Source organism: Telmatherina bonti, assembly GCF_933228915.1.
Source record: "Telmatherina bonti genome assembly, chromosome: 11".
NCBI lineage: Eukaryota > Metazoa > Chordata > Actinopteri > Atheriniformes > Telmatherinidae > Telmatherina > Telmatherina bonti.
The window spans coordinates 10,218,268-10,246,092 of NC_136629.1; the positions used below are offsets into that span (position 1 = coordinate 10,218,268).

Genomic DNA, 27,825 nt, shown 5'->3' on the forward strand with positions numbered 1-27,825 from the left:
GAGAAGTTTGCACCAAGATGTTTTTCAATCTGTGGTGGAAGGTTCAGTATGTTGTGGCAGAAGAACTAGAATTTATGTCTTAAAGAGACTGAACAGAACTTATCCAGAAGTTCTGGCTCTGATCTGGATCCTGGGTTCATTAACAGGCTGCAAAGAATTTGATGAGGAAGTTCAATAAATGGACTCAGGTCTTTGGAGGAGGATCATGTCTAAAACATGCAGGGAAGAGGGGCCTGAGGACTAAAATTGAGAAACACTGCTCTACAGCAAGGGTGTCTGGTTTCGGTCCTCGACGGCCACAATCCTGCAGATTTTCCTGTATTCTGTTCTACAGTCATTTAGCCAGACGGTTTTATATTCGCACATATATACCCCGAAAGGCACATCGGGGCAACTTTGGGTTCTTGCCCACGGACACTTCGGCACACAGTCAGGGGTCAAGTTGGAATCAATCCCCCAACTTTTAGGGCTGTGACGATATGCTTTTGTCCCGATTTGATTCGATTCCGATTTTTTTGGGTCCCGATTTGATTTAAATTGCGATTCTCACAATTCTTCGATATTGCTGATTTTTGTAGATTAAAAGCAAATAAAATGTATAAAACTTTCTTTTTGCTTGTCATTTTTCTTGATTTCAACAAAGAAAAAACAACACAGGAGCCAGACCATCATTCTGCTGCCATAATGCCCAAGAAGACAAGTTAAAAGATCAGTAAAAAACAATATAAATGACAAAAATTTTGTAATGGATTAGATTTATTTATTTATAAAATAAAATAAATATTACATTTTCTTTAAACAAACAAAAAAAAAATCGATTTTAAAATTGCGAAGCATAAACAAATCCAGATTTTTTTTATTTGATTTTCCCACCCCTACCAACTTTTGAGTTGAAAGTCGACTGCTCTTCCTCCTGAGCTACAGTCGCCCTTGTATCCCTGCTCCAACACACATAATTCAAATGAATAATCCATTGTGCAGGACTTGAAAGACGGTAGGATCTTATACATTCACTTTCTCCTCGACTTGTCAACCCTTATTTTGAAACGTGTCCACCGGATGTGATGTGTTTCCGGTGCAAATGAGGTTTCAGTGAGCGTCAGTGAGTTTCACGCTAAAATAAACGCATTTGCACAGATATTGGTTGTATTTTTATGTTTAAAACACGGATGGTACTATTGAAGTGCCTTTATATTTTATACTAGGTCATGTACCGCCTAGATGGACCCGCACGCCACCCGCCGCCGCCGTTCGGACCTCCGCCTGCCCATGTTCCGTTCAAACACCGAGGGCCCTGTCCCGTCCCTCCGCCTGGAAACCTTCCTCCAAGACCTCCTGGACCATTTTCCACCTCCTCTTCGGATAACCAATATCTCCACACCCGGCCGCAACGAGGGCACTACCTCCGTGTATGTAAACACAGCTAATAGTGTTAGCTTCTAGCCGGTTGGTTCACCTGATGCAGAGCCTCAAGCTTGCAAAATAGTTTTATTTATTTGTTCGTTTCATGTTCAGTTTAACTTTACATTGTTATACATGAACAAATAGGCACAGATAGAAGATTAAATATTGTATAATCTGCCCCATAAAGCACCTTTCAAATAATAATATTACTAAATTGAGTTGATTTAACTAAATTAGATAAACCCAAACCCTAACCATGTCACCAAACACTACTTCAGCAAAGAAAAAACAAAAACATTTGTCTTGTGTATCTGTAGATAGATTAAAAGAAAAAAAAACCCAAAAAAAAAAAAACCTTACAATGGTGTATAGCGTCTCATAATTCCATCCTTGTACATTTTTTTTTTTGTAAATATGAAAACACTTGTACAATATTGTAGCTCTTTAAAGGAAGAGTATGTAACATTTTCAATATTAAAAAAAAAAAAAAGTTAACTAATGAAATAACTACAATCATAATTAGATAGTTTATTTTTTAAAACATGTAGGTTCCAGTATTTCCATATTTGATGGGTTATTAAATTACAAGTTTAATTAATGACAAAGATCCTTCTCAAATGTTTGCCCACCAGCAAAAAAAGTGCTTTTTGTCATTTGTCATTATTTAAACTTGTAATTTAATAACCCATTTAATAACCCATCAAATATGGACAGACTGGAACCTACATGTCTGTATATATATTATATATATACACACACGTGTGTATATATATATATTATATATATACACACGTGTATATATATATTATATATATATATACACACGTGTATATATATATTATATATATATATACACACGTGTGTATATATATATAATATATATATACACACGTGTGTATATATATATAATATATATATACACACGTGTGTATATATATATAATATATATATACACACATGTGTATATATATAATATATATATACACACGTGTGTATATATATATATAATATATATATACACGTGTGTATATATATATATAATATATATATACACGTGTGTATATATATAATATATATATATACACACGTGTGTATATATATATTATATATATACACACACGTGTGTATATATTATATATATATATACACACGTGTATATATATATTATATATATATATATACACACGTGTGTATATATATATATATATATATATATATATATATATATATATATATATATATATACACGTGTGTGTGTGTATATATATATATATATATTCCATTTTTATTTATTATCTCATTTCAACTTCATTTTTTGTTCATTTCCATGATATAACTACAAGTAAAACAAGACATTGGAAGAGTAGATGTAGTCTTATTTTGCATAATTACTAGAAGTAATTACTAGAAGCCATTCATAAAATAGATGCTTCATAAATATAAAAAATGCAACAAGATGGCTCTATTAATATAATCTATCTAGTAACAAGGACAGTTTAGACCAGTTTAAGTATTACATGGGTTCAACAGTATACCATGAAGTTTAATTCTTTTAATGGTCTAAGATGTATTCAATGAAAAATATTCATGTGAATAAAAACAAAAACGTAAGAGCAACATAATCTTGGATTGTAACCATTAGTGTACATTAAATCTTGAAAACGGCAAAAATCCCCAGTCGTCGTGAAAAATAAAATCCAGATGTTCCACATCTGCCTGTGTATTTGAGAGAATTGCAGCATTTCGTTTGTAGAAGTAACGTCTAACTGCTTTCTTCATCCTTTGCAGTATTTTGAGGAAAATAATGGCATGAAATATAGGATGTTATAGAATTTTTTTTGCAAATTCCCTCACTCTCCAAATACAGGCTGTATGTAAAAATAATCCCCCCCTTCCATTACACCCCTTTTTCATGATACTTAAATACTTTTTCTGTACACCTGAAGCTTTTTGCTCTATGATCTCTGACATGGACAGCTTGCAGCATTCTGTGTAATGTTCCATGGTCTCTGCTGTGTATTTACACAGCAGAAAAGCAACACTACAGCCGTATGAACACAATGTTTACAAGTGTAACTAGATGTTTAGATCTACGTTAGTGCCGTCTGTGCATCTTGTTTGTGATAAGACAAGACAGAAAAATGTTTTTATTAAATAACTGCTACCTGGCTCCTTCTTATATCAGCAGCTGTTTGCATAGAATAGTTGTGCTGATTATAAATAGATGAACCAGCTGTCATGTTGTCGGATCATAAATCAGCACTCTTGGTGGACATTCATTCAGGTGTGAACATTTCTCATCCACAGTGAAATACAGCTGCACCTTTCTGAGTTTTCCTTGTGATTGGCATGTTTATTAAGATTAATTTGGAAGGCTAAACTCGGCCTGTCATAATAACAAATTTTGCTTTGCGATTTATTGCCTCAGAAATTATTGCAATAAACGATAATATTTCGCTATGCAATCAATGTTGTATTTTTAGACAGTTTTCTACTAGTAAAATAATGTCATAATAATGCAAGTGTACCTTTAAAAATATAAACTTTTATTTTTTTAAAGAACATTTCACACTGGAACTGGAAGAAATGTGAAATAACTAAACAAAGTTATAATGGACTCTAAGTCTCATTAACAATTAATGAAAAACAAACAGTCAAAAATACTAAATAAGAAAGATAAGTAATGAAGTCTCTGCTCTGAAAAAAATTGCTCTTCTAAAATATCTAAAAAAAAAATATTAACCATGGAACTCAGACAGAAGAAACTGGAAAAATTACCAGTTTACCTTTTTTATGCTAAAAAAAAAACTAGCAACAAAAATGTCATATAAAAATACCATATAAATAAAAGCAGATATCTTAACAGACCAGATGAAATATCCGTAGCTTCTTTAGTCCCGGACATTTTGAGAAAGAAATCCCAACATATTCACTTTGTGTGGTTTAAGGCAAGATCTCTCAGGAGTAGCAATGTTGCCAGCTGTGCTGAGCATTCTCTCGGAGCTGATGCTTGTTGCACAAATGCACGTGTATTTTTCAGCCAACTTGACCATCAAAGGATATCGTTTTTTATTTTCACACCACCACATCAAGGGATCACAAGAAGCATCAAGTGCATCTTCTTGGAGGAACCTGGTCAGCTCTGCACTTGTTTTGGAAGTGCAACCTGGGTCTGACTTGTAAGATGAGCCTTTCTGACTTGAAGGAGGTCACTCAGCTTGGTTGGCGTGGCAACAGTAGTTTCATCCTCTTTCTTCCAGCAGCTTTGTTGCAGCTCTCACCGCTGGCATAGTCTCCACATCTTTCTGGTTCTTTTAAGTCCACAAGCTTTTGCACCAGCTGATGTTTGATATCATCCAATGCCTCTGCTTCTTCCATGCTGCCTTGGATCCAAGATGGTGGCCTTTCTCAGGAGGACTTGAACAGCAGGGGAGGTGTATTTTACATCCAGTACCCTGCAAATGTTTTGTTTCATACTAGCTATCAGTGCAGTGTCTTCTGGGCTTGGAGAGAGGAGATCACCTTAATCAGTTCCAGAACATGCGTAACAGAGGACACTGACGTATTTTACCCCAGAGAGGATGTCTGTAAAGTCAGCCGGCGGTTTGATTGCTGCGTTGATGGACTCCAACGCGGAAACATCCTGCCAGGTTGGGTTGAGGTGGCCATGTATGGCTGGGAGTTGCTCTAACAGTCACTCTACCATCTCCTGCTTTGTGCCCCGTGGTGTGAGAACATCCTGTGGGAGTGATATTGAAGTTTAAATAAAATAAACTCTTAAATTATTTTATGTTGAAAAATAAATGATGAATTAATCAAACATTACTCAGCAGTATAAGTTTGTGTGGTGGAAGATTAGCCTCGCTGTGTGCCTTTCTGAAGTCTTTCCTCTTAAGCCAGCACATGTTGAAAGTGTTTTACTTTTACAAAGTCCTATAGCAGGCGTTGTCCGATCTTTGTCACTGTCCAGACCATGGGACACAGCAAGATAAAGGTTGTGGCCAAAGCAATTCAGCCATGGCCAGCCAAGATTCCTGATTGCAGCAACAATGTTTGTACCATTGTCTGTAGTGACGCAGTCTAGTTTCTCCTTATCCAGTCCCCCGTCTACTAAAGCAGACTTCAGGTTTTCTCCCACAGTTTCGGCAGTGTGGTTCTCCGGAACGTGCCTGGTCTCTAAACACGTGGAGTTCAGGGTCCAGTCAGCATTTACAGTTGTGCTCACATGTCTTCATCCCCTTTCATTAAAGAAAAGGTTAAATTTACAACAGTCACTCAAATAACTGGAGACTTCAAAAAAGGAACAAGAACTAAAAATTTGCAAAAATATAATTTAGTAATATAAGACGCTGTTTTTTCATTTAAATGAGTTGAAGAAAGAAAAAACAAACAAACAAATGTGTCCTGGACAAATTAGAGACTTTTCTGTTGAACAGTGGGACAAAATACCTGTCAACAGGTGCAGAAGTCTGACTGAGAGGAACAGAAAACACCTGACTGGAGCGGAAACATTAAAGGATTGTTCTACTAAATATTACTTTATGACTGATGTAATATGTAATAAATTATCTTATTTGTTTGCTTTTTAAGAAAAAATATTTCTATTGAACCAGAATTAGAAAATAATGTCATGATTTTCATAAATCTTTTACAGGCAGCTGTTTTTTTCCTTTTTTAATGTAAGGTATGAACAAATATGAGCACAGCTGAACATGGTGTATGGTCAACCTCATGTAAGGAGTCATATTGAACTTGACCACATATCAGCATCGGCAGAGTAAAACTGAATCCCTTTGATCTCCTTCAGTATGTTGTCTTTCATGTTATTGAAAGTCGTGGAATTGCTGTTTGTGATATGTATGTTCGTCCAGGCAATTCGTACCTGCTGTCAAATGTTCGTAGCATTTTTTGAAATGCCGGGCTTTCAACAATATAAAAGAGCGGCATCTCTTTATCGATTAAACGAACCACACTGTCTGTGAATGCGCACCATTTTGCGCTGTCCTGTTTGTATTTCGTCAGAGGGTTAAAAGCTCCAGTGATGGTGGACTGTCGGGAAGACAGAGACGGCTTGTCTGAGTCCGCCGCCCCGCCCCAAATGGGGAAATTGCCGTGGATAGTTGTGTTTTAAGTGCATATGCAGGTTGGTTGTATGCCACGTTTAGATGAGACTGTCTTAAAACAAATGCGGCATACTGGCTCGCACAGATTAAGCAGTTCACCGCGGTCATTAGTTTTAAAACTAAAGTGCTCCCACACTGCAGATGTGATGTTCGGCTTTGAAACTAATTCAATTGTCTTTTTTCTCTTTCCAAAGCTCAAGTTTCCCTGGCTTGCTTTGGGCTTGCTTCTTCTCATGGGCTGCGAAATTGTGACACAGTGTAGGCGAAGGCACTGCTTGCCTCCAAACGGCACTGCTGTTAAGCAGCCTATGACACGAGAGGTCACTATGCAATAAACAAGAGGGTTCAGTCGAGATGAACCGCGATAAAATCTTAAACAGTTTGAGAGAGAACGAAATAATATCGCAGCCGGAAAACTTATCACGTTTATTTTTTCTTACCGTGCAATTAATTGACGTATCGCCTATCGCGACAGGCCCTGGCTGTAAATGTCGATGTGAATGGTTGCCTCGCTGTCGGTGATGCTTGTACCCCTGCTCTGTCCAGCTGAGATTGCTTCCAGCCCCACATGACCCATCACTGCAGTCTTTAGCCTTCATGTTCAGAAACTAGACGTTTATTTTAATGGTCCTGATTGAGAAAGTGGGTCCGGCTAATGGGTACATGGAGACATTATGAAAGAATACCCTTCATCTCAGTATTGTGGTTTCCCTGTTGGAGCAACACAGCACAGATTTTCCAGTGCAAGAGGACCAGACTTCTTCGTGTTTATTTACCTGTTCTTCATCAATATAGGTAAGTTTTAAAAAAAAATCTTAAAATTTTTTATAACAGAAGAAAAAAGTTATATTTTCAAAAAGGTCTTTTTGACTGTATTTTTTGCTTTGTGTTTCACATTCTAAGTAGAAAAGTTTTTTAACAGTAAAAGTCGGCAGTTTTGATGTTAGTTTAGTTTGTCACGTTTATTGTTCTGACCTGTTATTGATAAGAAAAAAAGTTTCTACATAGTTCGGCATCTGTTGCACGTGCATGTATAAAACAATGACCCGAACCCTGATGAGGATTGTGGATTCTGTAACTGGAAAAGATGAAGAATTTGCTAATGAGCACCTGAAAGAAAAGAGCTCAGAGAGCGGCATCATAATCTGTTTTACTGTGGAGCTCCTGTTGAATTATTCCATCAATGTGTGTAGGTGTAAGTTATAATGAAAACGTAAAGAAACATTCTGGACGTATAAATTTGCAGTTGTTAAACTGAACATAATTAATGCTTTTAATCTGTTTATTTTATGTTTTTTATCTCCACAGTGAGAGCCCGCTGCATACAAAGAGAAGCATTTTTTCTTGTTTCTGTTTGTGTGTCTTTGCTTTGCGTTTCTGAGATCTCCTGGTTTGTTTTCTATCTGATGTCCAGAGGGTGTCCAAACACCTCATACAGGCTATTTGATCTTCCTAAAAAAGCAGATGTTTCGCCAACCTATAAGCTGCTCTTTGTTGTTACATGTAGCCGCTAACTCGTTTGTCTTAATGCTCTTCTGGTATTCTGGAGCTGAAGACACATTTTCATTATTATTCCACAATGATAGGAAAACTAGTTGTGATTTGCTTGCATCATACATTTGCAAAAGAGAAGATGCCCCTTCTCTCTTATTGAGGTTGCTGTAACAAATGAAAAAAATGTAATAAGAATTACCTCAATTTAATCATTGATTTGCAACATTTGCTGTATAGAAATGAATAGTAGTGTGTGTACATATAATGTATGAGTGTGTGTGTGTGTGTGTGTATATATATATATATATATATATATATATATATATATATATATATATATATATATACACACTGCTCAAAAAAATAAAGGGAACACTTAAACAACACATTGTAACTCCAAGTCAACCACACTTCTGTGAAATCGAACTGTCCACTGAGGAAGCAACACTGATTGACAATCAATTCCACATACAGTTGTGCAAATGGAATAGACAATAGGTGGAAATTATGGGCAATTGGAAAGACACACCCAATAAAGGAGTGGTTCCGCAGGTGGTGACCACAGACCATTTCCCAGTTCTGGTGCTTTCTGGCTGATGGTTTGGTCACTTTTGAACGCTGGCGGTGTTTTCACTCTAGTGGTAGCATGAGACGGAGTCTACAACCCACACAAGTGGCTCAGGTAGTGCAGCTCATCCAGGATGGCACATCAGTGTGAGCTGTGGCAAGAAGGTTTGCTGTGTCTGTCAGTGTAGAGTCCAGAGCATGGACGCGCTACCAGGAGACAGGCCAGTACATCAGGAGACGTGGAGGAGGCCGTGGCAGGGCAACAACCCAGCAGCAGGACTGCTACCACCTCCTTTGTACAAGGAGGAACAGGAGGAGCACTGCCAGAGCCCTGCAAAATGAGCTCCAGCAGGCCACAAATGTGCATGTGTCTGCTCCAACAGTCAGAAACAGACTCCATGAGGGTGGTATGAGGGCCCGACGTCCACATGTGGGGGTTGTGCTTACAGTCCAACACTGTGCAGGACGTTTGGTATTTGCCAGAGAACACCAAGATTGGCAAATCCAGCATGGCCGGCTTGGTAGTGGGTCAGTAATGGTGTGGCGTGGCATTTCTTTGGAGGGCCGCACAGCCCTCCATGTGCTCGCCAGAGGTAGCCTGACTGCCATTAGGTACCGAGATGAGATCCTCAGACTCCTTGTGGGACCATATGCTGGTGCGGTTGGCCCTGGGTTCCTTCTAATGCAAGACAATGCTAAACCTGATGTGGCTGGAGTGTGTCAGCAGTTCCTGCAACATGAGGGCATTGATGTTATGGACTGGCCCGTCCGTTCCCCAGACCTGAATCTAATTTGCAAGTTGCACCACAGACTGTCCAGGCGTTGGTGGATGCTTTAGTCCAGGTCTGGGAGGAGATCCTTCAGGAGCATGCCCAGGCGTTGTAGGGAGGTCATACAGGCACGCAGAGGCCAAACACACTACTGAGCCTCATTTTGACTTGTTTAAATGACATTACATCAAAGTTGGATCAGCCTGTAGTGTGTTTTCCCACTTAATTTTTGAGCATAACTCTAGTATACCTCATTTGATTTTCATTGATCATTTTTGTGTGATTTTGTTGTTACTTTAGTGTTCCTTTTATTTTATTGAGCAGTGTATATATATGTGTGTGTGTATGTATACACACACATTTTTTTCTATACAGCCCCAGTAATAACTGTTTTTAAATAAATATTTTGGGTTTTTTTTCATGGATTATGTTCTGAAGTAGTTTCCTGACTATAAGTTTGGCTGTGTCACACCTTTTGTGTAATATTTATGTACGAAATTGACATGTTTTATCCAAGTGACTTTTTTTTTTTTTTTTTACCTTTGACAAAACATCCCAGTGTATAAATGATTAGAGAGTCATGAAATTCTTTCTGCTGTTGTCATTTTTTTTTTGTCTTTTCTGGTATTCTTTGTCTAAGCACAGGTAACAAGCAACATTACAGCAAGTACTTCTTTTCCTTATTTACATATCAGACCCTTCTTAAAAAATAAAGAAACTAATTACAAACAAGAACTTTCTTATGCTTTTCCATGAATCTCTTGGTACCAGCATAAAACCAGAAGACAAATGCATAACCTAAAAAAAATTTTGCTAGGTAACCATTGCTAGGCTACCAATAATATATAGTCAATTATTCTTCGTTCTATTGTATCAGTTCTGTCTTGGTTCAGAAAGTTTATATACCATGGTCAGTGATAATTCTAATGACGACTGGCGTGCATTATTTTTGTATAAACGCGCATGTAGTTCTCTGAGTGAAATCACTGTAATATCCCTCCACTATGGGGTCCCACTGTAGCAATGCGTTAATAAGCTGGATCAGATCAGCTGTCTTAACAGGTGAATGAGAGAAAAGGGCTGTAGCTTGACAGCAGTTGTTAGGTATAAAAAGTACATCAATGCCAACATTAAATAGTTCCAGAACTATATAGCATATTTAGCAAGTGTTGTAAAAAAGAAATACAAATTTGTCATCAAATGTTTACAGTGTGGGACCATGGTACAAGTGGATTAAACAACTCAGATCCGTGCATTAGATGGTTATAATGCACTTTGCGGAGGAACATGTGTTTTAGACTCTGCGTCGTGCATTATAACCGTCTAATGCACGGCTCCTCATTGTGTAATCCTTACTTTCTCATATGTATTACAGCTTTTCTTTTAGATGTACATTAATTTAAAAAATGCAGATTTTTTTATTTTTTAACTACTGAAGGTTATGAGGTGTTCACTGTTAATTTACCAAGAAGTCAAAACAGAGATGTGGTATCTTTACTTTCTTGCATGAACCTCCAGAAAAATCCTGACATGTCCTGATGACTTTTCCCTTTCATCTTAACTGTTACTGAAGATTACTGCAGTTCTGTCATGTACAGCACTGTAACATGAACTCTGAATACTCTCAGCCCCACTGTAGCAACTTCTCCATAGACCGTAGCACAGTGATTGCTTTGGGAGGCAGCCAGCAGATTATCCCTCCAGCAGAAATGTCCCATCTTCAGGTCCCACAGTGGAATTCCAGTTCTGTGGAGCATCATCTCCCAGACAGCAGGTATTGAATGCATGATATGCAGGTTGTCATTCATATTCATTAGGTGAAGCACTTATATATGCTAACTTTTACGTTCATGCCTTGTAATTTCTAGTGACAAAGCTGGTGAGGAGTTTCTTCGATGTATCGCAGCCAACAAACCTCTCCCAGCTTATCTCAAAGGGAATATGGCATACAACCTGGCTGATGCATTTAAATCTGCATCTGTCTTAAAAGAAGCCATCAAATCGGACCCAAAGTTGAAGAAACAGTTGGCCAGGAGCAAGAGTCATAGTCGTAGTCGAAGCCGAAGTCGTGGCAGAAGTCGCGGAAGAAGTCGCGGCAGATCCCGAGCCAAGAGTAGAGCACGAAGCAAAAGCCGAGCTCAAAGCAGAAGCCAAAGTCGAAGCAGGAGGAGGAGCAAAAGTCGAGTTCGTGGGAAGAGTCGAGCCAGAAGTAGAAACAGAACCCGCAGTAAGAGTCAAAGCCCAAGCCGAAGCAAGAAGAGTCATGTACGGGCAAAGAGCCAGGTCAGAAGGTCTAAGTCACGAAGCAGCAGCAATGAAAAGAGCCGTAGCAAAGACAAGAAGAGGAAGAGGAGCCTCAGTGGCAGCAGTAACAATCTGCCAGAAAATAGTCTGTTAGAAGGACTGAAGCTCGTTATGAGCAGCAAAGACATGGAAGCACGGTTACCATCTCTGAAGGAAGCAATCCTCACCATTCAGGTAAAGCTCATCATTTCCTCTTCAACTTCTTATAAGCTTTTCATAAAAAGTGCGATCTGTGAAAATAATATTTTTTTGTACTGTAGTATGGTGTATTCTTTTGATTATGCCCGCAGCAAACAATGACACCAAATTGACCTAATTGAAAGCGGTTAGCTTTAATTGTTACAGGAGGACCCTGCATTATCTTGTCTATTTTCAACTTGTGTGCAAACATCCACAGTCCCATGCTGAATTTCAGGACCCGGTGCACTCAAAAAGTTAGGAGAAATAACAGTGAAGAGAAAAATCATAATGATAATGATCATTTTTACTCATAAATTACTAGTTGGGGAAATTAGGCTTTGAGTTTTACCATCTCCAGTAGATTGACTAGACGTTTACCAGTTGGCTATCCCCTCAGAGAGGGGAGTAAAGGGCCTTGCTTGGGGAGCTATAGTGGTTCATCTTTTGTTATCTGACAAGGAACCTGAATACCTGAGCCTGCCTACATGCCCCACTAGACCACCACACCATCAACATGAAAAATAAAGAAAAAAGATTGTACAACAAAGATTGCTGCAAATGCTGCTCGACATCACTGCACACCCTCTACCCAGCACAGTGATCAAGCAATGAACTGGACTATCCAAGGAAGTGGAGCAGGACTGTTAAAAGCAAACCACAGACTGTTGAGCAGCTCAGGTCTTTGATTCAACCATGATGGACACAGATTCATGTGAAATACTAAAACAATTGATGTCCTGTGTTCTTAAAGCTTTAATAAGTCTCATTTGAAGTACACCTGCCCGTCCCAGCATTTACAGGGTGTGCTTCTGCAGCAGATTCAAAGCATGTCTATATTTTCTAAATGTAACAAAGTTACTCAATAAAGACAACTTTTGCTAGAGATTGACAAAATTTCAAGGCATTTCCGGAATTTCTAATCTATGGATTTTTCAATCGTAAAGGCATCAGATATACTGCTTTCAGATTAAACATGCAAAATACTGACCCAGGTGGCCCTGGTAATGTGTGTTTACTATGTCATATTTAATCTTAGAAACAGTTTTTAATACAAACAGAGCTACATAATAATAGTTTCTAATTCTTCTTCACAGGCCTCGGATAAAGGCAACAAACTTGCGTGTAAAGATACGAGTGAACATGCCATTCAGGACGATTCAGCATCCCTGGAAAACGATTGCATGCTGCTTCCTCATGAAAGAGTGGGCAGTGACTTCTCTTGGCTCCAAGAGACAAGCATGGAGGACATCTCAGCCCAGAAAGCCAATGAGCTTGAGGATGAGGAATCCTTCTTGTATGGGACTGATTCATTTTCCCAGGTCGGAGGACTTGCCAAACTGGAGGAACTGGACAGTTCTGGTGCAGGGAATCACCAGAACTTGTCCCTGTTCAGTAGTTTGGGCAGTCTTCTCAATCAGAAACAAAGTCTTCAGAGTGTTTCAGCGGCCTTTGCCTCCTCCAGTCTGAGTAGTGCTGAATGTGAGAAAGTCAAAGACATACTGAAAACTCTGGGAGCATCTTCGGATGCTGGCAAGATGAAGACACAAGATCCAAAGGATGGGAATGATCTGTCTTCTGCACCTCTCAGTTCAGATACAGTAGTAGCTACACTGAATAACCCCAGTGTCCGGAAGGCTCTGGAGTCACTGCAGTCTCTAATCAAAGGTTAGACCCTCCACTAAATCGGTCTTTCATTGCTCTAACTGCAGATTTTAGGTTTAAAATTTTACTTTCAGGCTGTTTGTATTACAAGTTATGGTATTTTTAGATTAATGAAACAGCAACATTAACAGGGATATTATTTTAAAAAGTAATCATTTTCATAAATACTTCCAGTTTTAATTGAAGCGAAACCTTTGACGGATAATTTGGTGAAATTTCTCATCAGTAAATCCAAAGTTGTGGAGTTAGTTAGAAGCAGTGCTGATCAACAGGTTTCATTATAAAAGATAAACTACATTTTCTGTTTTCTCACCTACACTTGTCAAAAAAGGAAAAACCCACTCTTGGATACTTAAATTATATTTTTATCGTCCATTTCTGTTCCCTCTACATACATACATAGGGCAGGTAGTTTTATGATTTTGTTTACATCCTACAATGAATGAATGAAATGGTTTGCTTGCGTGTTTGTGACTCACAGACCCAACCCAAATGGGTAATCCCATTCATCCCACATGCTCCCATTTACACTGTTGTAAAATAGAGAGAAAAAAAAGACAGATTTAGGCCTGCCCGAACCAGACGACTGAATTCTCATGAACTACACATCCATCCACATCAAGTAGCATTTCTGTGATCTTGTCCTCCATGTTGGAGAACCCATCACCTTTTACTATCTCCACTTGCAGGTTTCTCTCCAGTTAACCTTGTTAAAAAAATGTCAAAAACATGCTAGAGAGAAACATCCTTACCCCAATTAGCTACAGGATGGGAGTTGTTATGATACTAGTTAACTGGTATTAATAACTTAAATCCTGCAAGCTGCTGAAAAATAAAACAAATTTCTTCTTTAGATGTTACCACCCGTTGTTGTCTCAGATGTTTGTCCTTACCTGTTGTTTGGGGAACGTTCTTAATCTGTCATGACCTGTTCTGATCATTTGATGATCATGACAGGTGTAAGAACGGATGGATTAAAGCCTGTAAGGCTAAAAACTGTTGCCAGCAACTACACCATCATACTTATCTTTTCTAGGTTCTTAACACATTTATTGATCTGATATTTAGATTCTAAAATCAGATCTATCATCTGTTCACATAATATATTCTTATCTACATTCTGGGCATTATAAAAAGTTTTGTGTCTAAATATTAAGGATTAAATCTTTAAACACATCTAGTTTAAACAATTACTGCAGAACTTTTAGCCGATTTCCTCAGGAACTGGCCCCCTTATCAACATCTAATCCAGCATGACGTTGCATCGGAGTTTCTCACGATTTGATTTAATTGTAATTCAGGGTGCTACGATTTGATTATTAAAGTTATCAGGTTTTTTAATACATCTTTTTTCCCTATTAAAGGTTTTTTCTCACTCCGTGACTACCTTTGCACTACTTTATACGCCATTCATTACCCGTTAGTTCAAGTAAACCAAACAATGTTTTACTCCATTATTTATGTCAAACCTTTAATAAATTCAACACATAAATATTTCATATTGTCTTTAAATATTTAATGGAATAAACTACAAAAATGTGTTGGTAATAGTTGGGAACAACAAACTCCTTTAACCTGGGCTGGAACAGAGCTGCTGTCACACATTTGTAGTATTACTGCAATATTTTTTTTCTGGCTTTAAACAACTTCCATATGGATAAAGTCTTGACCAGGCCTTTTCTGCTCTCCCGTCCATAAAAAGCAAATGTGTTTAAGTGGTAGCCTTCAAACGCGATGAGTAAATCTCACGCTCAGTAGCACTAGCTGAAAAGCTAGCTGGTAGCTTCCTGACATCTTTGTTGTTTACTATATGCCACGAGGCACTTGAGGCAAGGGATGCCCAGCTCCGGTCCTCAAGGGCTACATGTATACCTATTCCAATACTTTATTCAATCTAATCACTCATTGTGAAGAACTTAATTGGCTGTTGAATCCCTTTAACGGAAGCCAGGTGTGTTGGAGTCGGGATACATTGAAAACCTGCAGGTCAGTGGCCTTCGAGGACTGACCTAGATACTTCTAGCTTTAGGGGGACCGACTTCTGCTTTGTCTCACTGAAAAGTCCTGGGTGGCACACATGACTAAGCTTCCTGCCACATTTTGCAGCTGCGTTTCTCTCATTTAGTTATGAAAAATGATTGTTTTTGAAGATTGATGACTCGTAATTGAATCAGCATGTATTGCATCACAATATATTGATTAATATAGAATTGGCCCACTAGCAAGCAGAAATACATTGACCATTATGAACGGATTTTGTGGCTGATTCATCAAAGACATCAGTCAAGACTGACTTTTACTAGCCGGAGAGATCTCAAAGTCCAGGTAGGGTGAAGATAATGCTGGATAAGCCGTCGTAGGGGCCATGAATGAGAAAATCTGCATTAGTTGTGTAGAGCTTCTTTAAGATCGTTTTGGGCTTTTTACTACTTGTTGACTATAATATGGTATTAATGAATAATAATCGTCATATATTTAAAGGAATGACAAAAAACAAACTGTTCAGAAAGGTTGGGAAAAGAAATTATAGCAAAACAAGCAGCAATAGTCTTCTGCAGAAGAGTGTTGGGATGTCTGAAGCTGGAACCAGCTAGTGTGATGTTTTATATTCTCCATTTTTAAAGTTGAGTGTTTTTTATGAAAAAACATTCAAATATGATAATTTATTTTTGTTCTTTCTTTTTGAAGCAACTAAAGAGGAACGGGCAAGAAATGACCAGGCGTCTGATAAACACAGGGTAAGTGATAGGATGAATGAAAACATGGATGAATGGGGAATCTGCAGTAGATTGTTTTCCAAACTGTAACCTTGTGTTTCAGGCGGTTAATGACGAAGACAGGAAAAGAGAAAGACGAGCCAAAGTATCTAAAATAGAAACGTTGGCCAAAGAACTGCAGGAAATGCTAAAACAGGATGGTAATCCATTTTTTATTTTAGAAGTTCATTTTTTTCTTTCGGCCTCCTGGAGTAGCCCATATGTTGTACCATCTCTACTGTCCTTCTGCAGGACAGGGTTTCCTGTCTCCAGTCATCGGATTTTACTGTGAGAATTGTCAGGAGTTTATTGGAGATTTGAGCTCAGCTGAAAGACACGCTGTTTCCCACCTCAGTGTGAGTATCTGTCTTGGCTTAATTTTATTTTGAAGCCATTTGCATTATTTATCTTTTTTATTTACTTATCAGTATAACTGGAAACATTTACAAATTTTGCAGATGTTTTATCTTTATCATTTTAAGTTGTCTGTTTACATCCGCCTCTCTGAGTAATGCCAGTTCCCTCCCAGGTTATTGTTGTGAAAGTTCATGCTTCCCATGAACTCCCTCAAAGTTCTAGTCTCACAGGTTAAAATGAAGTCTTAACCTTCACCATTTCAATTTTAAACTAGTTTAAAGTTTAGTTCATTTTAAGTTTTTTAGTTTGATGAAAGACTGCACCTATAAATGAAAATAAAAAAAAAAAACTTTTATAGTTCTTTTTAGTGTACCATAAGGTCATATTTTGTTAGTTGAATCTAAGCTGCTTTGGAACTAATTTGATCCCATATGGGTCAATATTGACGTACCCCATGAATTCTCCTGATCTACCTCACCAGTCCACAGAGGGACCTTTCATAGTTCTGTGTTTACAAGTTATGATTCTTATGCAGTAATGAGCCAAACAAAATATGTTAATGCAACATAAAATAGTTACAACATTTATATGTGGGATAATATATAAGAATCTATAGTTTTATAGACTTTCTACTCCAGATGCAGCATTACTGACGAGTCAGTGGAGGACAAGCTGCCTTTGCTACATCGGCATGTCACTTATTTTGACATAATTTAGCTTAGAAATGTAAAAAGCAAACCAACATGAATGTGTATACCGGCAAGATTTCCAAGTTCCTGGTGTAAAAAGATGTTCAGCAAAGAAAGGGAAAATAGTGCAGCCGACACTCCTGAAGTGGTCCAAGTAAACTTCCAGCAGACAAGGTGAAAACCAAAGGGATTAGTCTAAAGAAAAGTTGCTCCAGTTCACCATTCTTGTCAGTCAGTCTGCATCTGTCAAGGAAAATTCTGGAAAAGTCACACATAATGTGTGACAATGCAACTCATCCATCCATCCATCCATCCACCCACCCACTTACTTAATCCGATCAAGGGTCACGGGGGAGCTGGAGCCTATCCCAGCAGCCTTTGGGCTAGAGGCGGGGTATGCCAGTCCAACACAGTGTCAACACAAAGAGACAAACAAACACTCACATTCACTCCTAGGGACAACTTAGAGTAACCTATTAACCTAACATGCATGTCTTTGGATGTTGGGAGGAAGCCGGAGTACTCCCTGTGTATACACAGGGAGAACATGCAAACTCCACACAGAAAGACCACCATTTTAGCCTCTCCCCAGCCAAGGATCAAACCACTGACCTTCTTGCTGTGAGGCCACCGTGCTAACCACTGCGGCACCATGCATCCCATACAATGCAACTCGAATAAAGAAAATGAAGGAAGATCTGTAGCATTTTAATCTTTAGCCACGCTCTAATGCAAAACCGGGAAACCTGGAGGGATTTAAATGATCAGAAGTCCTTTCCTGCAGAAACGAGGCCTTTGAGCCGACACAGTAATGCTAACAGATTATCCAGCGTTCCCAGATTATTCACATACATCCGGCTACAACGAATGAATCAGCATGGTGGTGTAATGGTTAGTATCGCAAGAAGGTTACTGGTTTGAGGCTTGGCTGGGGGAGGTTTGAAGAGTGGCCTTTCTGGGTAGAGTTTTCATGTTCTCAATGTGTATGTGTGGGTTTTCTTTGGGTACTCCGGCTTCCTCCCACAAGACGTGTTTGGTTAACTGCTTTGGTTAATCGATTCCTTCTCACATGTAAGTTGCTTTGGATAAAAGCGTCTGCCAAATGACTGCAGAATAGAATGAATGAATGAAGCTTTATTTTCACTAAACTGCAGTAATAAACTAGCATGTGTCCAGTGTGAGGTCTGATCTTGGTGTGATGATGTGAAAAGGATGATGACTATTTCTTTACAAGCTGTGACTGAACCAGATGCTCCATTTGTGGTGTAGACTCTTCTTCTGGGGTTTTTGTGGCTAATCGTGTTGTTTTACAACAGCATGTTGAAGAATAAACACTGAAACATTGGACATGCTAATGAAGTTTACCCATAAAGGTTTCAGTGGATTTTAGCTTCATTCTGACATCACGCACAAAGCGGAATATCCTACACTTTTTTTATAACGATATCACATTTCTGCCATCTGCGGTTCAGAACGATCCAGATCACCTTTCCTTCTCACATGTCTGCAGGCTAGTAATTAGAAACAGAAAGTAAAGTTAATATGGTATGTTTATCAGGTAGGAATGTTGTGACTGGTCAAAGTTACTAAGACATACAGGAGTAGTATTTCTCTGTTGCAGAATCATGAATTTCTGGAGGGACTGAATTATGCTAGAAAACCTGCTTTTTTGTTCTAATGCAACTCCATAAAACCTCTCCCTCGTCTTTTAGCACCATCGCCAAAACGACTCAAAGTAAATTTACTAAATTTTTTAGTTGCTTCTACTTTCTTAAATTCACAGTGTCAACTGTTTTCACGTGTTCTTACTAGATGGAGCAGTCGGACAAGGTAACTAAAGATGGCAGAGGACACTCCCAGCATCACAGCTCCACCAGTACCCATTCTTCAGAGAGAAGCAGCCACAGGAATGGCAGAGACCTCCAGCAGAGATGTAGAGATGGGAAAGATCAGAGGAGCCCACGCCACAGCGACGACCTCAGAGGTCACAGGGCCAGCCAGGAAAACACATATTTGAAAGAGGAAATGAAAAAGGAAAGGATGCTCATAACTGTGTCCCGTGGACGGACGCCTCCCAACATCAAAGTCAAAGAGGAGGTGAACAAGGAGAAGCCAATCACAGGCAAAGCCAGAATGGAAAGCCCCTATAAAAAATCAAAGACCAGCAGAGAGAAGGACAAGAAGGACAGATCTGAGAGCAGCGATAGCGACAGGTCGCCTAAAACTAAACAGCCAAAAAAGAAAAAAAAGAAAAAGGAGAAAAAGAAGAAGAAGAACAAGTCTTGACTGTTTTAGTTCATCTGTCCTAATCTTTCTTCAGGATGATGCTCAGCGTCCTGAACTCCTTTTTGTATTGTTTGTTTTCTCTGATGCTGCAGTTGGATGCAGAAGTGGGTTTTAACTCGTCAGGGTTAAAACTGCTGTCTGACATGTTGGAAATTACATTCTGATCTCTGTCCATGTCTGCAGAAAAGTCTTTCCCTAGTTCGACATGACTCAGCATTACTGGACACGACTTTCCCCGACTGGACACGACTTTCCCCGACTGGACACGATGTATTCCGACTGGACACGATGTATTCCGACTGGACACGACTTATTCCGACTGGACGCGACTTATTCCGACTGGACACGATTTCCCCGACTGGACACGATGTATTCCGAATGGACACGATGTATTCCGACTGGACATGACTTATTCCGACTGGACACGACTTATTCCGACTGGGCACGACTTATTCCGACTGGGCACGACTTATTCCGACTGGACGCGACTTATTCCGACTGGACACGATTTCCCCGACTGGACACAACTTTTGCCGACTGGACGCAGCTTTCCCCGACTGGACATGACTTATTCCGACTGGACACGATTTCCCCGACTGGACACGATGTATTCCGAATGGACACGATGTATTCCGACTGGACACGATTTCCCCGACTGGACACGATGTATTCCGAATGGACACGATGTATTCCGACTGGACATGACTTATTCCGACTGGACACGACTTATTCCGACTGGGCACGACTTATTCCGACTGGGCACGACTTATTCCGACTGGACGCGACTTATTCCGACTGGACACGATTTCCCCGACTGGACACAACTTTTGCCGACTGGACGCGGCTTTCCCCGACTGGACATGACTTATTCCGACTGGACACGGCTTATTCCGACTGGACGCAACTTTCCCCAACTAGACATGGCTTTTCCCGACTGGACACGATGTATTCCGACTGGACACGATGTATTCCGACTGGACACGACTTATTCCGACTGGACATGACGTATTCCGACTGGACACGATGTATTCCGACTGGACACGATGTATTCCGACTGGACACGACGTATTCCGACTGGACACGATGTATTCCGACTGGACACAACGTATTCCGACTGGACACGACGTATTCCGACTGGACACGATGTATTCCGACTGGACACGATGTATTCTGACTGGACACAACTTATTCCGACTGGACACGACTTATTCCGACTGGACACGATTTCCCCGACTGGACACGATGTATTCCGACTGGACACGACTTATTCCGACTGGACACGACTTATTCCGACTGGACGCAACTTTCCCCAACTGGACACGGCTTTTCCCGACTAAACGCAAATGGATGCGACTTTCTCCAAGTGGGTGACCTCAGTGATTGGATGGGATTTTTAACTAGACGTGACAGGACACAACTGGACATGACTGGATGCAACTGCGCAGGATCAAAATAAATGTAACTTCTGGTAAGTAACTCAGCGGTTAGACATCTTCACCCAGTAGTGTGTAAGTGATTTATATTTCCTCATTTCCTGCATAAATCTTTCATCACCATGGTTACATCTTTATTTGTTTGTTTAGCTTTCAGGACCAACAGCATTGTAGTGTTAATGTGGAATGTGCATCTTTATATGAATCCTGTAGTGATGCAGATCAAAGGTAAATGTGGAAAGCTTGGCATTTAAATAAAGATTAAAAAGAAGTCATGAGTTGGTTTTTTTTTAAATCTTTTACATGAGTTTTTCATCTTTTTACCTGCCTGGAGGAGTGAAAACTTATACAGTAGGTCCAGGTTCCTCATCTGCCAGATCTACAACAGACTTCAGGTTCAGCATTGAACACTTCTTCCCTTTATATTGCTCACTCATCATTGCAGCAGTCCCATAAAGACCACAAAGACAGTTCTTTTCATTTTAATGAATAATGAACATATTAATTAGGGCTGTGACAATATGTTTTTGTCCCGATTCGATTTAAATTGCGATTCTCACAATTCTTCAATATTGCTAAAAATTTGTTGACTGAAAACAAAAAACAAATGTAAAAAACTTTTTTTGCTCATCATTTTCCTAATTTCACTTAGCAAAGTCACCAGACCATCATTCTGCTGCTATAATGCCCAAGAAGGCAAATTAATGAAATTTTTTTATATAATGGATTATTTTTTATTTTAAAAATTTTTGACAAAAAATTTCTATTTTAAAATTGTGAAGCAAAAAAATCCCAATATTCAATTTTTCGATTCGATTTCCCACCCCTAATATTGATATCAAACAGACAAACCAATGCAGATGGATGCATGACCTCCTTTTCTTGGTTGTGAAGATAAGAAAGAGCACACAAAAAAAACCCAAAAAATAGTTCCATACAGATTTCCGTAAGAATTTATTACTATGCTGAGTATATATGTATAATTACTCACAAATACTAATAATAGTAATAAAAAATAGCGGTAAAATATTTGTGCTTGTATTTATAATAATCAATTATATTTATAATGGTAATAACCATTATCTTATTCCTGTGTGCCCCATTGGGGCCGGTTGGCATAGGCCATGGAAAGAAAGCATGTGCAGTGGGGCCCCCAAGATGGACGCCACCCTCCACCTCAGGCTGTCAGAACTGAGCTCGATTCAGACGAGCTGAACAGCACCGGTTCTTACCTCAGCTGGATGGTTGAGATCTGTCATTTCTAAATGCACCTGATCAGTTTCCGCTGGAGAAAAATCATTCAGATCAGTGAGAAGGCACAAAAGTTTGACTTACTGCAAGGAGTTAACACGAGCTAGCAGAAAAGGTGACCCAACATTCAGCTTTGAATGTTGTGTCCCTTTCGGCTTGTCCCTCTGACCACAGAGGGACAACCACTGGTTTCCAGTCAATCACAGGATAGATTTCAAAACCCTGCTGATTGTTTACAAATCCCAAAACGGTTTAGGACCAGAATACATCTGTGATGTGTTCAGTGAATATAAACCAAGCAGAGCTCTTCGATCCAAAGACTCGGGACAGCTAGTCCAGACCAGAGTCCAGACTAAACATGGAGAAGCAGCCTTTGGCTGTTAAGCTGCAAACAAGTGGAATAATCTGCCAGTGGAGACTAAACTCTCACCAAATGTAGAAACCTTTAAATCCAGGTTAAAAACATTTCTTTTCATCTTTTCATGACATCTGAACAGTAACATTTAATTAATTCGGCTTTTAATTATTTTAATATAATTTATGATTTTATTGTGATTTTTTCCTGTAATGCTTTTAATTTTTCATGTGAAGCACTTTGAATTGTCTTGTAAATGAAAGGTGCTTTACAAATAAACTTGCCTTGCCTCTAAAGAGGTCGCCACAGCGAATCATTGCACAGGGGAATTGACACGTTTTACACGAGATGCCCTTCCTGACGCAGCCCTCTGTTTTTATGGATGTAGAACAATCCTCCTGCGGGCTTCAGCAGAATAGGGGAGCAGGACCAGAACAGCAGACCGAGGTCACAAAACAAGCAGCTCAACCACCTGAACCATTGCAACCCCTAACATTCAGCTTAGAATGACACCCTTAAATACATCCCATCCCCAACCCCCATCTGGGAACGCTGTTATCTCAGTTCTTGGTGTTGGACCTTCAGAGTGCGCTTTCCAACGATAGTCCCCTGCAGGAGGGTTATAATGTCCTTTGCAGTTGCACTTACATTCCAGTGACACTTTGTAGTGAAAGATAATCTTGTAGAAACAGTATTCTACTCCAGCCATTCTGAGCATCTGTCCTCCTTACTGAGGTTCACGATATGATTTTCTCATCAGTATCTTTGGAAACTGGATATACTACTGCTAACTTTCTGTCTCTCCATGGAACCAGGCTTTCATATAAGTGAGTGCAGATCCTCTCCTTTATTTTTAAAAAGGTGTTCAAGTGTTCTTTATGGCCATAGGAATCCGTTGTTCACTTTTGGTAATTTGTCGAGGCCTTAAAAAACACCAATGAGGATCCAGAAGAGAGTGAACCAAAGGTAGTATATTGTAGAAATATGGCACACTGCTACAAAAACAACAAAACAAACTTGTTATGTATATAAATAACCTGAACTAGAATGACCTCTAACAGTTGAAACAGTAGACCAGTGGTTTTTATTTGTTTTTATTTTTGCCTGGAATCAAAGGTTCGTCCATAGGAAACGATAGGACAGACTGATTTTTTTTTGTAAAAACTTTTTGTTGTTTTTAATTGTGCTTTTTTTGGGTAGTGGTGCTCGGTAAAGGCTTTTGTCCAAGTTCCTCCAGTCATTTTGGTGTGATTATTGTCTCTTAGTGTGTACATATTGTCTGTAGAACACGTGTCATGATTCTGACATCTGAAGGCAATCCAAGTGCTGCATTTCTGTGTACGTGGTTAGTTCACCAGTGTCATATACACCAAAGAGGTTTTGGGCCTAGTCTAAATCCTGGCTTTTAGCTGTATGGAACTCTCTTCTCTACATTGGCCACCAGATCCACAAAATTTTTTTTTTAAATACATTGATTACTTTCTGCATCAGTTGTACTATGGCTAAAATAAACTTCTCTCCAAGCAGTTAAAAATGATTAAAACGAATTTGAAATAACCTAATTGCTGTTGGATGCTTGAGATGCTGGTCCCAGTCCACCGGTCCAGGAGTCTGATGCATCTCACGCAATACTTTATATTATAAACATGTAATGTAAACAACTAACAATACATTAATACAGTGGTACATACAGTGGTCCTCTCGTTGTGGTCTCCGTAGAAATGTCCTCTTGTTGTGGTCTACGTACACTGGTTGTCTCGTTGTGGTCTACGTACCGTGGTCCTCTCATTGTGGTCTACGTACAGTGGTCCTCTCGTTGTGGTCTACGTACAGTGGTCCTCTCGTTGTGGTCTACATACAGTGGTCCTCTTGTTGTGGTCTACGTACCGTGGTCCTCTCATTGTGGTCTACGTACAGTGGCCCTCTCGTGGTCTACTTACAGTGGTCCTCTAGTTGTGGTCTAGCTACAGTGGTCCTCTAGTTGTGGTCTACGTACAGTGGTCCTCTCGTTGTGGTCTACGAACAGTGGTCCTCTCGTTGTGGTCTACGTACAGTGGTCCTCTAGTTGTGGTCTACGAACAGTGGTCCTCTCGTTGTGGTCTACGTACAGTGGTCCTCTAGTTGTGGTCTACGAACAGTGGTCCTCTCGTTGTGGTCTACGAACAGTGGTCCTCTCGTTGTGGTCTACGTACAGTGGTCCTCTCGTTGTGGTCTACGTACAGTGGTCCTCTCGTGGTTTACATACAGTGGTCCTCTTGTTGTGGTCTACGAACAGTGGTCCTCTAGTTGTGGTCTACGTACAGTGGTCCTCTAGTTGTGGTCTACGTACAGTGGTCCTCTCGTTGTGGTCTACGTACAGTGGTCCTCTCGTTGTGGTCTACGTACAGTGGTCCTCTCGTGGTTTACATACAGTGGTCCTCTCGTTGTGGTTTACGTACAGTGGTCCTGTCATGGTCTACGAACAGTGGTCCTCTCGTTGTGGTCTACGAACAGTGGTCCTCTCGTGGTCTACGTACAGTGGTTCTCTTGTTGTGGTCTACGAACAGTGGTCCTCTAGTTGTGGTCTACGTACAGTGGTCCTCTAGTTGTGGTCTACGAACAGTGGTCCTCTAGTTGTGGTCTACGTACAGTTGTCCTCTCGTGGTCTACGAACAGTGGTCCTCTAGTTGTGGTCTACGTACAGTGGTCCTCTAGTTGTGGTCTACGTACAGTGGTCCTCTAGTTGTGGTCTACTTACAGTGGTCCTCTAGTTGTGGTCTACGTACAGTGGTCCTCTAGTTGTGGTCTACGTACAGTGGTCCTCTCGTCGTGGTCTACGTACAGTGGTCCTCTCGTTGTGGTCTACGTACAGTGGTCCTCTCGTGGTTTACATACAGTGGTCCTCTCGTTGTGGTCTACGTACAGTGGTCCTCTCGTGGTTTACATACAGTGGTCCTCTCGTTGTGGTCTACGTACAGTGGTCCTCTCGTGGTCTACGAACAGTGGTCCTCTCGTTGTGGTCTACGAACAGTGGTCCTCTCGTTGTGGTCTACGTACAGTGGTCCTCTAGTTGTGGTCTACGAACAGTGGTCCTCTCGTTGTGGTCTACGAACAGTGGTCCTCTCATTGTGGTCTACGTACAGTGGTCCTCTCGTTGTGGTCTACGTACAGTGGTCCTCTCGTGGTTTACATACAGTGGTCCTCTTGTTGTGGTCTACGAACAGTGGTCCTCTAGTTGTGGTCTACGTACAGTGGTCCTCTAGTTGTGGTCTACGTACAGTGGTCCTCTCGTTGTGGTCTACGTACAGTGGTCCTCTCGTTGTGGTCTACGTACAGTGGTCCTCTCGTGGTTTACATACAGTGGTCCTCTCGTTGTGGTTTACGTACAGTGGTCCTGTCATGGTCTACGAACAGTGGTCCTCTCGTTGTGGTCTACGAACAGTGGTCCTCTCGTTGTGGTCTACGTACAGTGGTCCTCTAGTTGTGGTCTACGTACAGTGGTCCTCTCGTGGTCTACGTACAGTGGTTCTCTTGTTGTGGTCTACGAACAGTGGTCCTCTAGTTGTGGTCTACGTACAGTGGTCCTCTAGTTGTGGTCTACGAACAGTGGTCCTCTAGTTGTGGTCTACGTACAGTTGTCCTCTCGTGGTCTACGAACAGTGGTCCTCTAGTTGTGGTCTACGTACAGTGGTCCTCTAGTTGTGGTCTACGTACAGTGGTCCTCTAGTTGTGGTCTACGTACAGTGGTCCTCTAGTTGTGGTCTACGTACAGTGGTCCTCTAGTTGTGGTCTACGTACAGTGGTCCTCTTGTTGTGGTCTACGAACAGTGGTCCTCTAGTTGTGGTCTACGTACAGTTGTCCTCTCGTGGTCTACGAACAGTGGTCCTCTAGTTGTGGTCTACATACAGTGGTCCTCTCGTTGTGGTCTACGTACAGTGGTCCTCTCATGGTCTACGAACAGTGGTCCTCTCGTTGTGGTCTACGAACAGTGGTCCTCTCGTTGTGGTCTACGTACAGTGGTCCTCTAGTTGTGGTCTACGAACAGTGGTCCTCTCGTTGTGGTCTACGAACAGTGGTCCTCTCGTTGTGGTCTACGTACAGTGGTCCTCTCGTTGTGGTCTACGTACAGTGGTCCTCTCGTGGTTTACATACAGTGGTCCTCTTGTTGTGTTTTACGAACAGTGGTCCTCTAGTTGTGGTCTACGTACAGTGGTCCTCTAGTTGTGGTCTACGTACAGTGGTCCTCTCGTTGTGGTCTACGTACAGTGGTCCTCTCGTTGTGGTCTACGTACAGTGGTCCTCTCGTGGTTTACATACAGTGGTCCTCTCGTTGTGGTTTACGTACAGTGGTCCTGTCATGGTCTACGAACAGTGGTCCTCTCGTTGTGGTCTACGAACAGTGGTCCTGTCGTTGTGGTCTACGTACAGTGGTCCTCTAGTTGTGGTCTACGTACAGTGGTCCTCTTGTGGTCTACGTACAGTGGTTCTCTTGTTGTGGTCTACGAACAGTGGTCCTCTAGTTGTGGTCTACGTACAGTGGTCCTCTAGTTGTGGTCTACGAACAGTGGTCCTCTAGTTGTGGTCTACGTACAGTTGTCCTCTCGTGGTCTACGAACAGTGGTCCTCTAGTTGTGGTCTACGTACAGTGGTCCTCTAGTTGTGGTCTACGTACAGTGGTCCTCTAGTTGTGGTCTACGTACAGTGGTCCTCTAGTTGTGGTCTACGTACAGTGGTCCTCTTGTTGTGGTCTATGTACAGTGGTCCTCTTGTTGTGGTATAGCTCTTATGAGGCGCCTCAGTTTGAGTTCTGCCACAGTTTCATCACATAATGACATGAAGACAGGTGTTTCATAGCCCGGAAAATGTATCATGACGTTTAATCATATCGTGATTTCAATACCTGAATGTTTAAATGATGTGTTTTTTATTCTTATAGGCAGACATTTGGTGATGGCGGTACTCAGGCCAGTGAGCTGGAAAAGGTAGAAACTCTCTATAAAGGTGAGTGAAATGTTTTCACACTGCTTACATGCTACATACCTGTCGTAAATGACAACTATCATATTTACTGTTTCTAATAAGCTATGAGCATGTTTATTAATATTTATATTTATATTTTTAGCTGCTGCTAAATTTTAAAAGGATTTTAATCAAATGTTTTTTTTTATGCCACACATTTTCCAGAACTATAAAAGTTGTAAAACTTTGTGTGAA

General features: G+C 40.4%; 1 protein-coding gene across 2 annotated transcripts; it reads left to right on the forward strand.

The window, feature by feature from the left end:
* Window positions 1-1,058: 1,058 nt before the first annotated feature.
* Window positions 1,059-21,230, forward strand: LOC306762766 (uncharacterized protein). 2 transcript variants are annotated; one of them, XM_079249369.1, is made up of 9 exons: window positions 1,059-1,102; window positions 1,206-1,409; window positions 10,987-11,132; window positions 11,227-11,836; window positions 12,937-13,507; window positions 16,193-16,242; window positions 16,325-16,421; window positions 16,513-16,616; window positions 19,119-21,230. In XM_079249369.1, the coding sequence occupies exons 2-9, from the start codon at window positions 1,209-1,211 to the stop codon at window positions 19,590-19,592; spliced, it is 2,253 nt and encodes a 750-aa protein (XP_079105495.1). In that variant the 5' UTR covers window positions 1,059-1,102; window positions 1,206-1,208; the 3' UTR covers window positions 19,593-21,230. The 2 variants fall into 2 exon arrangements, with proteins under 2 accessions (XP_079105495.1, XP_079105496.1); XM_079249370.1 differs by having other exon boundaries at window positions 1,089-1,409.
* Window positions 21,231-27,825: the final 6,595 nt, after the last annotated feature.

Coding starts and splice junctions, on each gene's coding strand:
- LOC306762766 (XM_079249369.1), top strand. CDS start 1,209: ATGTACCGCCTAGATGGACCCGCACGCCACCCGCCGCCGCCGTTCGGA. Junction 11,837..12,936: donor AAGCAATCCTCACCATTCAG/GTAAAGCTCATC, acceptor TCTTCTTCACAG/GCCTCGGATAAAGGCAACAA. Junction 16,422..16,512: donor GGAAATGCTAAAACAGGATG/GTAATCCATTTT, acceptor GTCCTTCTGCAG/GACAGGGTTTCCTGTCTCCA.